The sequence below is a fragment of the Scleropages formosus genome, chromosome 21 (genome assembly GCF_900964775.1).
Source record: "Scleropages formosus chromosome 21, fSclFor1.1, whole genome shotgun sequence".
Lineage (NCBI taxonomy): Eukaryota > Metazoa > Chordata > Actinopteri > Osteoglossiformes > Osteoglossidae > Scleropages > Scleropages formosus.
In genome coordinates this window covers 21640207-21651422 of record NC_041826.1, presented here as the reverse complement: position 1 = coordinate 21651422, position 11216 = coordinate 21640207, and the positions used below count along the sequence as shown (strand labels likewise).

Sequence of the window (11216 nt, the reverse complement as noted above, 5' to 3'; positions counted from 1 at the left end):
TTAGTTAAAAAGTTATTACATTTTCAATTCTTTATCAATCGACCATTTTAAGAATATAAATACTTCCTTATTTCATAACTTCTTTGGACATGGGAAGGAATGTTATGGCTCAGCTGCTAAACGACAAGAGCCATGATATAAATAAAGAGTATGATGACCACATTATTCAAAGTTTAAACTACTCTGAAAAGACTATGTTTCCAAGAAAGACGGAGCCAAAAGGTTCAGCTTCACGATACTTATTCTAGACTGTTCCTAAGAAAATAAACACAGTCATACTATCATAAACGGCTAAACAGAAACTGGTAATGCGGAACGACGTATTTATAATTTTTTACAAGTATACAAAATAAATCCTTAATTTAATGTAAAATCTGCTCTAAATGTCCAATTTGAGCACGAGGATCCACAGTTTATTTAACTGACTGTGGTCTCTGACTAAAGGTTTTTGTTAGAAGTCCTCCGTGTTGCTGACATTGATTGTTGTTACTAAGAATTAATTATACAAGCAAAATGTACACATAGAGAAAATGCTCCAATTTCAGCTATGTTACCTAGATTATTTTAGCAAAAAAGACCCAGTTGATCAATTAGAAATATAACGTCGCATAGCTGATCGCAGTGAACAAAGAACTTTAAAACTGTTGACTCCTGATCACAGTAGTGACAATAAAAGCAAGGTGTTCGAAAATACATTAATTCAAGCGGTTTTATTTCTTTATTTGGAGGCCAGAACAGTAGACAGCATAGTGACGGTGTATAAAACCCGTAAGAGAATCCGCGTCTTCGGAGCGCAGAGCTGCTCGGATCGCGACAAACCTGCAGGCCTCACATCAGCCTAGCAACCGCACGCTGCCAATTGTGATTGGCGCAGAAAATGCCAGCGGGCGGGGCTACGGTGCGAATAAACGGCGTCTCGCGCTGCTTTCGCTTTCAACTGGAGTCGGAGCGCAACTGGGCGAGAGCTGCTGCGCATCTTCACGGAACCTGTTGGCGTCCAAAGCGAGAAATAAGAAAGAAAATGAAGGCGATCGTGGTGGCCGTCGTGTTCGCGGCAGCGCTCTGCTTCGTCAGCGCCAAGAAGTGTAAGTGTGGATAAAAAAAAGCCAGTTCTGGAATCTCGACGGTGGTGTGACTGTTGATGTCTCGAGGCGTCATTAATTAACACTGCGCGCGCAGCGACGACGTCTCTGAACTAGAAGTCTTCTTTTTTTTCCCCCTGCATGTTACTGAAACGCGTGTGTACTGCGGTAAACTTATTCGTCTGATTCAGTCCGATAATACGATTTTTTTTTTTTTTTTTTTTTTGTAGCGACGAGGAAAGGAGTTTAATTAATTTTTGAAAAATCCTGACATAATGGTCTGAAAATGTTAACCGCTTTTATATACTGATCATGGAATTATTAACCAATTCATGTGAAGTCAGGATACGGGAAATGGGATAAATTTGATTTCTTTTAGTTTTAAGGAAATGGGAGGGGGGGGGGGGCGATATGCCGGAACCAGGAGTGTAGTTTTTTAGTTATTATTGTTATTTGTATTTTTCTGTATATAAGAACTAACTGCATGAAAACATAACCAGAAAATCCCCTTAAATACCGTCGAGTAGCTGGAGCCGATTGAATTTAATTTTTTAATTTTTTTTTTTTTTTTTTTTTTTTTTTTTTTTTAAAGCATAGGTGCGCGTCGCGTGCGGGGAAAACGGATACAAAACGGGGATCGCGAGCGCGGCTACACTTTAGAGGATTTATCGGCGTGTTATAAAACGTTTTTTTGTTTCTTCCAATTCCTTGCCTGTTTTCTTTTTGTTCTTGATTTACCAAGTGCGCGTTCACGTTGACGGGCGCCGGAATTCCCCCCCGCGGTCCGACTTACTTTCACTTTCGCATGAGAGACGGAGGAGGCGGAGCTCCGCTCGCTCGCGCGCCTCTAGAGGCCTCGAAAGCGTCCAGCCTTCGCAAGACTAGTTGTTTGCTCCAGGATTTGTGCTTTTTCAAAAGGATAAAACAGGGTCTATTTCAGGAAGAAGGTTTCTCCAGTTTGATTAACTTGAGACATAAAGTGGTCCATGACATCAGGCTGTACAGTGGACATTTGTCTTATTTGTCTGATACTTGTGGAAAGTGTGATTTACAGTACAGATACCTTGCTCAAGGTTCCTTTAGCAGGAGGTGGGAATGTAACCTGGTTTAGCTCTCAGCATTACTCTACCTGCTGACCTCACGTTGTCTTCAGCTCCGACTCTCGAGGGGCACAATCCAACAAGATTTAGAATATCCATTTTTAATTAGTCCCTGGTTAATGCCTGAAGCACGAAATGGGTGGATGTGCTCTCCAGGTGTAGTAGTTAAGAGCATTACTATGGAGTTATGTGACCCTGGTTTGGGCCATCCAGCAGGCTGAAGAGTCCTACTGCATGAAATTCCCCTATGGTGTCTCAGATCTAAAATCTATTGCAGTTTGGGAGAGTCTGTATTTCTGTTTATTTTAGAATGTTCACCTAGTAAACAAATGTAGATGCTTCTAATACTTGCCTTCTTTCTCTGCCACCGTGTTCCTTCCAGCCCCTCCTAGGGTGTCGGTCTACAGCCGTAACCCTGGCGAGTTTGGGAAGGAAAACAAGCTGATCTGCCACACTAGTCACTTCTATCCCCCCAACATCGTAATTAAACTGATGAAGAATAACAAGGAGATAGGGGACAGTTACCAGACTGACCTGACCTTCAACCACGACTGGCACTTCCAGCTCACCAAGACAGCACCCTTCATTCCAGAGAAGGGCAATGTGTATACATGCGAGGTCATGCACGATGGTGAACAAAAGGTCTACAGCTGGGGTGAGATTATAATGGATGCATTGAAGTTCCTGCTCAGCTTTCTCTGTCTCTCCATACAGGAATGTTAATCCCTCACATGCTGATCAGGGCAGCAGCCTTAGAACTAGGAGACGGAAGATGAACTTTTCCCAAGAATTTGTATCGCTTGGTCCCACACGGATAAACTGCATCATAATAAACTAGTACTTATGAGTAGCCTTTATTATGCGTGAAGGGTTAAGTTTTTCCTTCATTATATTTAAGATGTCTCAGGTCTCTAAGGATGTAAGTAAAGAAATATTTATTTTTTCCCCCCACACAGAGCCTGACATGTAGATCTTTGGAGAATTTCTTTGGGTAAGTATTGCATTGCATGGTATTTTTTTTCATAGAGGGGTCTGCTTCCTATTGGAAATTTTAACACACATGCAAGTAACAATTACAGAAATTCTAAGTAAAACTAGAAACCTCCATTTTTCATGTGTGCTTCTTGTTTTTCCCACAGGATGCAGTACTAAATGTGTGACCAGACATTATATATACTCTTGGAGTTTTGACAGTTTATCATCAATCGGAACACAGTGTGGACTAAAAGATGGCAACCAACCAGTTTGCATAGAAATTGAGATGGATGTGGAATAAAGAAATTACTGTAATTCACTGATGTAAAAAGTCGAAAATGGCAATTGGTTGTGTTGATTTCTTAGACAGTTTGATTTTACTTTCATTGTTCTTTATTCATAAGTAGCCACATAGAACAGCTTTACTTCACATTCTTAAGTATTTTTGAAAGTGCTTTCACTTGTTTCCAACTTTACAACTGAAATAAAATAGGGTGATGTTAGGATAGTTTTATCAATAGCAGCATAATGTTAGAATCTGTATCTTTGCTGGGAACACTACTGTGGTGTAGAAATTCCATTTCCCATTATAGTCAGTTGTCTTGATTCCAGTTCCTGCAGAATAATATGGATTATTTGTGAAACAATACTGGGTAGATTTCCATTTGGAATGTAATGTAAGATTTGTGTTTTTTTTTTTTTTTTCCTTTGGATTAAAATATTCTTTAAAACACACAGCGGTGTTGGATTATTTACTCTTCAGCTCACCACATGACAGTTTTTGTACTTCAAGGGAAATGTGGTCAGACTAATAATATCTGATAGTAAAACACAACCTTAGATGGACTGGGGTCCCTTCCAGGGTGTATCCCCATCTAGCCTAATGCAGTGATTCCAGGATAGGCTCTGGACCACTGTGACCCTCACAAGCACAAGAGGGTAAAGAAAGTGAGTGAGGGATAGTGTAATACACAAATGGTATGTCCAGAATAAGGGTATAAAGGCCATTATGCAAAAAAAGAACATTTTCTCTAAGTGATTAATTCTTTGACATGATTTATAAGGCAATGGTGTAACTAGTACCATAAGAGCTGCAGAGCTACTGCTTACTGCTCAAATTCTGAATTTAGCAGGAGGAAAGAAGGCTGAACCCAGATGTCTCATTCACTCTAATTTCTGTGGGAACAACTGAATTTTAACTGAAAAGGAATACAATTGATGACAGTTTTTTGTTAAGAGGGAAAGGGAAAAAATTGTACACATTGGAGGTCCTGTACACAAGCCATACCTGCAATCAAAGTTCTGAACGGAAAATTATAATGTATTAATGATTCTCAAAAAGAGGCATGGTGGTGCACCGGATTGTGCGGGTACCTCACAGCATCTGGGCTGTGCGGTTGGATGCAGGTTGGGACCCGTTGCTGATGTTCCCTCAATGTTTACATGGGTTTCTCTTGGGTCCTGTAGCCTCCTCCCGCACTCCAGAGACCTGTTTCAGCTGGATTGGAGACTCCACATTGAACTTAGTGTGTGTCTTTGCCCACGGTGTACCCTGAGTAGCCTGGCACACAATGCTTCTGGGATAGGCTCCGCACCACCCTGTCTTAGAATAAGCGGTTATCAACAGTGAGCGAGTGTATTTTCTCCCTAAAAAGTTTAACGTGGAACACGAGTTCTATATAGAAGATCAAGTGCTGGATTTTCCCCTGGATCTCATCGTCTCATTGTTTGATCAACGCGAGGCGGAAGACAACCTGCGGCGGTGAGATCTGCCTGTTAACCGAAGGACGCGCTGTGATTGGTGCATTGCCGACGGGAGGCGTGGCGGGGGCGGGGCTCCGCCGCATATCATTTGCTCCGCTTTGAAAGGCGGCGCGAGACACGGTGACGGTCATGGTCATGTGTCACACCCTTCTGCGCTATAAATAGAATAGATATAAAAGCAGTAAGTGTTGTGCTCGGAACAGGACAGGCAACACTGGTGTATTTCTGGTCTTACTGATTTTTGTTTTATTTTAGATTTTATTATTGGCATGGCAGTTTTTTAGGATTAATTTTATTGAATAAAGATTTTAATTCTCGTAAATGATGAATGGAGAAACTTATTTTTGAATTCCTGTCGACTAGTTGGACAGCGCGTGGAACCAGGTGGGCTGGTGATCCATTCTGATCCGTAGAGATTACAAATAATAATTAAAAAACCTTACTTTTGCCTTATTCACGGTGTTACAGTGTATTCCGATTTCAGTATAGTTTCTGAGTGCGTTTGAACAGGTTCAGTTAATTTTCAATCCATCTTTTAATTCCTGTAACAAAACGAGACACCTTTCCCTCTGACTTCCCTTCTTCTGCTTAAAAAACATGATCTAATAACCTCCTATTTGCATACACACACACATTTTCAGAACCGCTTGTCCCATAGGGGGTCGCAGGCAACCGGAGCCTATCCGGTAACACAGGGCGTAAGGCCGGAGGGGGAGGGGACACACCCAGAACGGGACGCCAGTTCGTCGCAAGGCACCGCAAGCGGGACTCGAACCCCAGACCCACAGGAGAACAGGACTGCGGTCCAACCCACTGCGCCACCGCGCCACCGCACCCCCTCCTATTTGCATATTTATCAGGAGCTATCTTTAGAGGAACACATTGTTGTCAACTCATAAGGAGAGCAGTATCATCAAAACACACACACACACACATTTTCAGAACCGCTTGTCCCATACGGGGTCACGGGGAACCGGAGCCTAACCCGGCAACTCAGAGCGTAAGGCTGGAGGGGGAGGGGACACACCCAGGACGGGACGCCAGTCCGTCGCAAGGCACCCCAAGCGGGACTTGAACCCCAGACCCACCGAAGAGCAGGACTGTGGTCCAACCCACTGCGCCACCGCACCCCCTGTATCATCAAAACACCAAAGGGAAATTAATTAATTTACTCTTGATTGTAAGACTCGGTGTTTCTTTGCCTTATGCCTTTGCTCAAGTGCTCTGTGTCACTGAGTGAGAAGAGGGCACTATAAAAATAAAGTGAATGTAACTTTGATATTCAAGATTTATTATTATTACAAAACAAAAAATCTGGGAAAATTTGATTTATTTCTTGTGCTAGACATATTACGCATATTTTTGCATTTTAAGTTTTGGCTACAGTTCACCGCTGTGTTCAATGTGTCAGGAATCTGCTTTGGACTTTCGAGTTTATTGTCGAGCTGATCGCATTGTCATCACACTTTCGGTGTTGTAGGTGTGTCATGCTTACTTTTTTTTTTGCTTCTTCTCAGCTATAAACACAAGAACATTGAATAGTGTCACACCCATTTATAAGAAGGCCACAACAAGCACACAGCACACACACACACACACACACACACACACACACACACACACACACACCTCTCCTATTTAGCCCGCCTTATTGTTGATGATCAGATAATAGGGACTCATTAGGGTCAGGTCATGTTTACAGTAAAATTGCTAGGGACTTTTGAAAAGATGTGTAATAAAGTACCTGGAGTTCCCCTCTTGCTACTTTCATTTTTATTTTCATGAGAGCAACGCTGCCACCTGCTGGAGAAAATCCGTTATGACACGAGTCGTGCCCTTCCCAGAAGTGCTGGAGCCTGAACAGGATGTCCCTCCACCCAACACACACACACACACACACACACACACACACTGGCTGAGGCTGCTTGGGGCTGGAATGGGCGGGGGGGCACACTCCGGACAGGACGCCAGTCCCTCACAGGGCACCCCAAGCAGGACTCGATCCCCAGACCCATTGGAGAGCAGGATCGGGTCAAACCCCCTGCGCCACCGCAGCCCCTCCACCCAATATGCAGTGCTGGGAAAAAGATTTACCCCCTTTTCAACTCCTGTACAGTATTTCCACAGCTTTTGATCAGATCCGTTCATTATGTGTGTACAGGAATCGAGCTTGAGAGAAAAAAAGTAACACAAGTACAGTTTTTATGTTTCTTCCTTAGTGTGTAAGACAATGAAACAGCAGTTTCATAACTGTTTCATAACTTTTAATGCTACTGAACATCAGCGAGTGGACCACAGCAGGGCTGTACTACTGTATTTATCCATTTTAATACACAGGAATTAACAGAGCACAATAACACTACAGTGCTCACATTCACCGTTACTAATGTACAGGTAGGAAAGGAGTGCGGTAATTTCTGGGATATTAAATGTAAGCAAAGTGCCTTGTAAGGTGTACACTGGAAATAACAAAGCAGGTGTTCTTGGTGATCACTGGCCACTCCCATATAGAATGTATAACCTGGATACAGTCCGTAACCCTCGGTAAATAAACCCCTTTCGAACCCATACCCTTTTTAACTGATACTCCCCCTTGCAACCTATAAGCCTTTTGGAACCTCAATGGAAGATGTAACACTTTACTCACCAGATGCAGTAAGGAGTTTATTCCAAGCACACGTGATGAAGTAGAGTTTGTACAAAGCATGTATTCTAAATGGGCATGGTGGCGCAGTGGGTTTGACCGGGTCTAGGGGGTTTGAGTCCCGCTTGGGTGTCTTGTGATGGACTGGCGTCCCGTCCTGGATGTGTCCCCTCCCTCTCCAGCCTTGTGCCCTGTGTTGCCGGGTTAGGCTCCGGCTTGCCGAGAGCCTGCTTGGGACAAGTGGTGTGTGTGTGTGTGTGCACAAACTGTACAGTTACAGAATGTACTCAACACTTAGTTAACAAGGTTTAAAAGAACATGTTAAACTGTAATTAGGCAATTAAATTAAAGGCAATTTGACATCTTTATGCATCAACGGAATCATATCAATTATTATAAAGAAATAACTTATATAAATAGCTCTGAAAATGTGCACCTTGTAAAAGAAAGATTAGTAAAATGTATATGTATCTACATGAGTGGGGGGCGCGGTGGTGCAGTGGGTTGGACCGGGTCCTGCTCTCCAGTACGTCTGGGGTTTGAGTCCCGCTTGGTGTGCCTTGTGATGGACTGGCGTCCCGTCCTGTGTGTGACCCCTCCCCCTCTAGCCTTACGCCCTGTGTTGCCGGGTTAGGCTCCGGCTCCCCCTGACCCCGTGTGGGACAAGTGGTTCAGATGGTGTGTGTGTATCTCTACATGCTATAACAACAGATATAAGAAGCCAACGACTGTAACACATAGTCAGATGGTAAAACAGGGTGTTTGTACTATAGTGCGTAGGACAAATGGAGCCTGAAGGTTTCCCAACAACTTGACGGACACACATTTCCCCGTGAACTGTAACAACACCTTTTGCTATTGGCTCGGCATTAGGAGGAGGAATGACACGTTGAGGCACTTTTACTTTTATTTTTGACCACTTTCACTTTGACTGACACATGAATCATTACTTGACATCGTGTTGTTTTTCATCGTATTGCGTGTTAACCAAGGATGTAATACGATTTTTTCTTCAGTTTTCGGCCCTTGGTGTCATAATACTCAGCATAAATAAATTAGAAACACTTCAAAAGAGGTGTGTTTAATACCCCGGGTAATACGTAACGAGATCTGACAGACTTCGGACACAAGCGACATCTTGAAGGTGTTTTGAAATGAATAACATCAGTTATGGCGAAAATGTTTGGCTGTATATTTTTATTCCGTCTAGGACTGATCCCCAGCCAGTCCACATGTCCAGACTGACAGTTGTACACGGCAGATCTGTTCTCACAAAGATTGAATAGCTGTGAAAATAAAAGCAAAAGTATCTTCATCTTTTTTTGGACTTTGATGTGATGAAAAGTATTAGCGAACAAAAACCAGCATCAATTTTCAAGCCAGCCGGGAAATTTTGGCCCCACCGTCATCCCTCTCTATACCACCCCCCCCCTTCCTTCCCGCGTGCTGCACTCTCGTTAGCGAAGAGCGCGGAAGAGATCTCCCAACTCCCGCCACGCCGACCTCGCTTCCGAACAGACGTGGCGGTGCTTTATTTTGCGGAAACTGGAACTTTGTCCATTTTTTTTTCAAAAATGCACATCCACAAACTGTGAGAAAAAAGTGACAAATTGGTTCACGAAGAACAAAAAAAATGACCTCCTGTCATGCTGACAATGAAGACGGCAGCAGCCCGGATGTCTGCCTCGGGAACCTGGACCCGAGTGCCGGACGCTGGCCCCGCGGCACCGCCGCACGGCCCAGAAACAGGCCCCGCACACACTGCGAGGAGTGTGGTGCAATACGCGCATGCGGTAAAGAAGTGTAACCCGAGCAGCGAAAACTTTGGCTTGTTCGTATGACGATGACACTCTCTGAAGCAACTATCAATACAGTGCATATACATTTAGAAACACGGTATTGTTGTTCGGGTGAATTCTATAGTTGATCATATTGTATTTTTCAACTATGTTATATAACGCAATGTCACAAAATTTTTCAAAGTTCTTAGGTCAATTTTTGCATGGATTATGATTAGTTGAAGTTTACCGATTACAAAAATACCACCAGTTCAGTGTCAGTTTTAGCTTGGTACTTTACAGCCATTGGAACATTCTAGAAAGTATCAGATGCTAAAAGGTAGTGAAATATTCCGTGCCTGGAACTGGGTGCCAAAATTTACCAAAATTTGCTAATTTCAAGAATGTGGAATATTTTTCGAAAAACTGACATGTAGTGCAAACTAACACCAAAAGGATGTTTAATCTAAACACTGAATGGAAAAAGCAAAAAATGGGAAAGACTTTTTTGTTACATTGTGTAATCAAAGAAAAACAATATGCTGACTGAACAGCATTACTGGCTGTTTATAAATCATCTCAGTGCGGTATAAATAAAGTTAAATACGGTTATTTTTCCTCCAAAATTCAGCAACGTGCATGACCAGTACTGCAGTTACCAAAGGTGTCAGTGTCGTACTGCACCCTATTCATTGTGAGTTGCTATAGAAAAAGTGTCTCCTAAATTAATTAATATAAATGTAAATGGTGAGAGGGGGTGCGGTGGCGCAGTGGGTCGGACCAGGTCCTGCTCTCCAGTGGGTCTGGGGTTCGAGTCCCGCTTGGGGTGCCTTGCGATGGACTGGCGTCCCGTCCTGGGTGTGTCCCCTCCCCCTCCGGTCTCGCGCCCTGTGTTATCGGGTTGCCTCCGGTTCCCCGCGACCCCATATGGGACAAGCGGTTTGGAAAATGTGTGTGTGTGTAAACAGTAAGTAACCAGGAGCCTTCAGAAGTGTCTCTTTGGCACCGCTGACCACTCTAAATTCCTTGCATTTTATTTTCTTCATAACGTTCCTCCATGTTTACAACTTTAGCAGTTTCCCTAATCGTACATATTACCGGTGAATTTAAATGGACTTGTTCACTATGAATAAAAAAAAAATACTTAGTTTGAGTGACTTGCCTTGATAAAGTCTTGGTTTTTTTAGCAGTGCTTCACGCCGTTAAGGTTTGGGCAAAGAGGAAATGTCAGACAATTCACGTGTCAGCTCAAATATAACACAATTTATGAGCAGTGGCCTGCTAGAAAGATGAGTCCAGAAAGTACATTTTAACACAACAGCATAATTAAAACTACAGTAGAATTTATGAATATTGTCACGTGTTGTTATTACCATACGCTTTAATAGCAACTAGTACAGGATGAAAGACGGATTCAAAGGAAGGATAAGACCACACTTACACATACCTTAAGGGGTCACACAGGTGAACACACACACCCCCCTCATTGGTGTGTCGCTGATTAGTGTCATTTGAGGCCAGCAGGAATGAAACTGAGCTGATTGAGTGACAAGTCATGGACTCCACACAGTTTAAACAACAGCACATTTCATTTATTTTCGTTTCTCTTCGCACTGTAAACTCTAAGAACGTTACCTACGAGTCAAGGTCATCCTCGGAAAGTGAGCCAACTACGGGTTACCAGGCCTGCATCCTTTTGTCTCTCTCTCTCTGTCTCACACACACACACACACACACACACACACGCGCACACACACGCGCACACACGCGCACACACAAAAACACACACAATGAAGTGCTGTCTCAGAAATGTAACCACAGTTGACAGGGCAATCACACAGAAACACATAAAAACATAGAAAAACTGACCCTT

At 43.1% G+C, this 11216-nt stretch overlaps 1 protein-coding gene across 1 annotated transcript; it reads left to right on the top strand.

The window, feature by feature from the left end:
* The first annotated feature begins 913 nt into the window (after window positions 1-913).
* LOC108920748 (beta-2-microglobulin-like) lies at window positions 914-3760 on the top strand. Its single transcript, XM_018729760.2, has 4 exons — window positions 914-1085; window positions 2565-2837; window positions 3139-3173; window positions 3322-3760. Exons 1-3 carry the CDS (start codon window positions 1022-1024, stop codon window positions 3150-3152), a joined length of 351 nt encoding a protein of 116 aa, XP_018585276.1. The 5' UTR covers window positions 914-1021; the 3' UTR covers window positions 3153-3173; window positions 3322-3760.
* The last annotated feature ends 7456 nt before the right edge of the window (window positions 3761-11216 follow it).

What these genes read in the sequence shown, in the direction of transcription:
- LOC108920748 (XM_018729760.2), top strand. Translation starts at nt 1,022, where the DNA reads ATGAAGGCGATCGTGGTGGCCGTCGTGTTCGCGGCAGCGCTCTGCTTC. An exon ending in CTTCGTCAGCGCCAAGAAGT is followed by an intron (nt 1,086 to 2,564) that starts GTAAGTGTGGAT and finishes TGTTCCTTCCAG; the next exon opens with CCCCTCCTAGGGTGTCGGTC.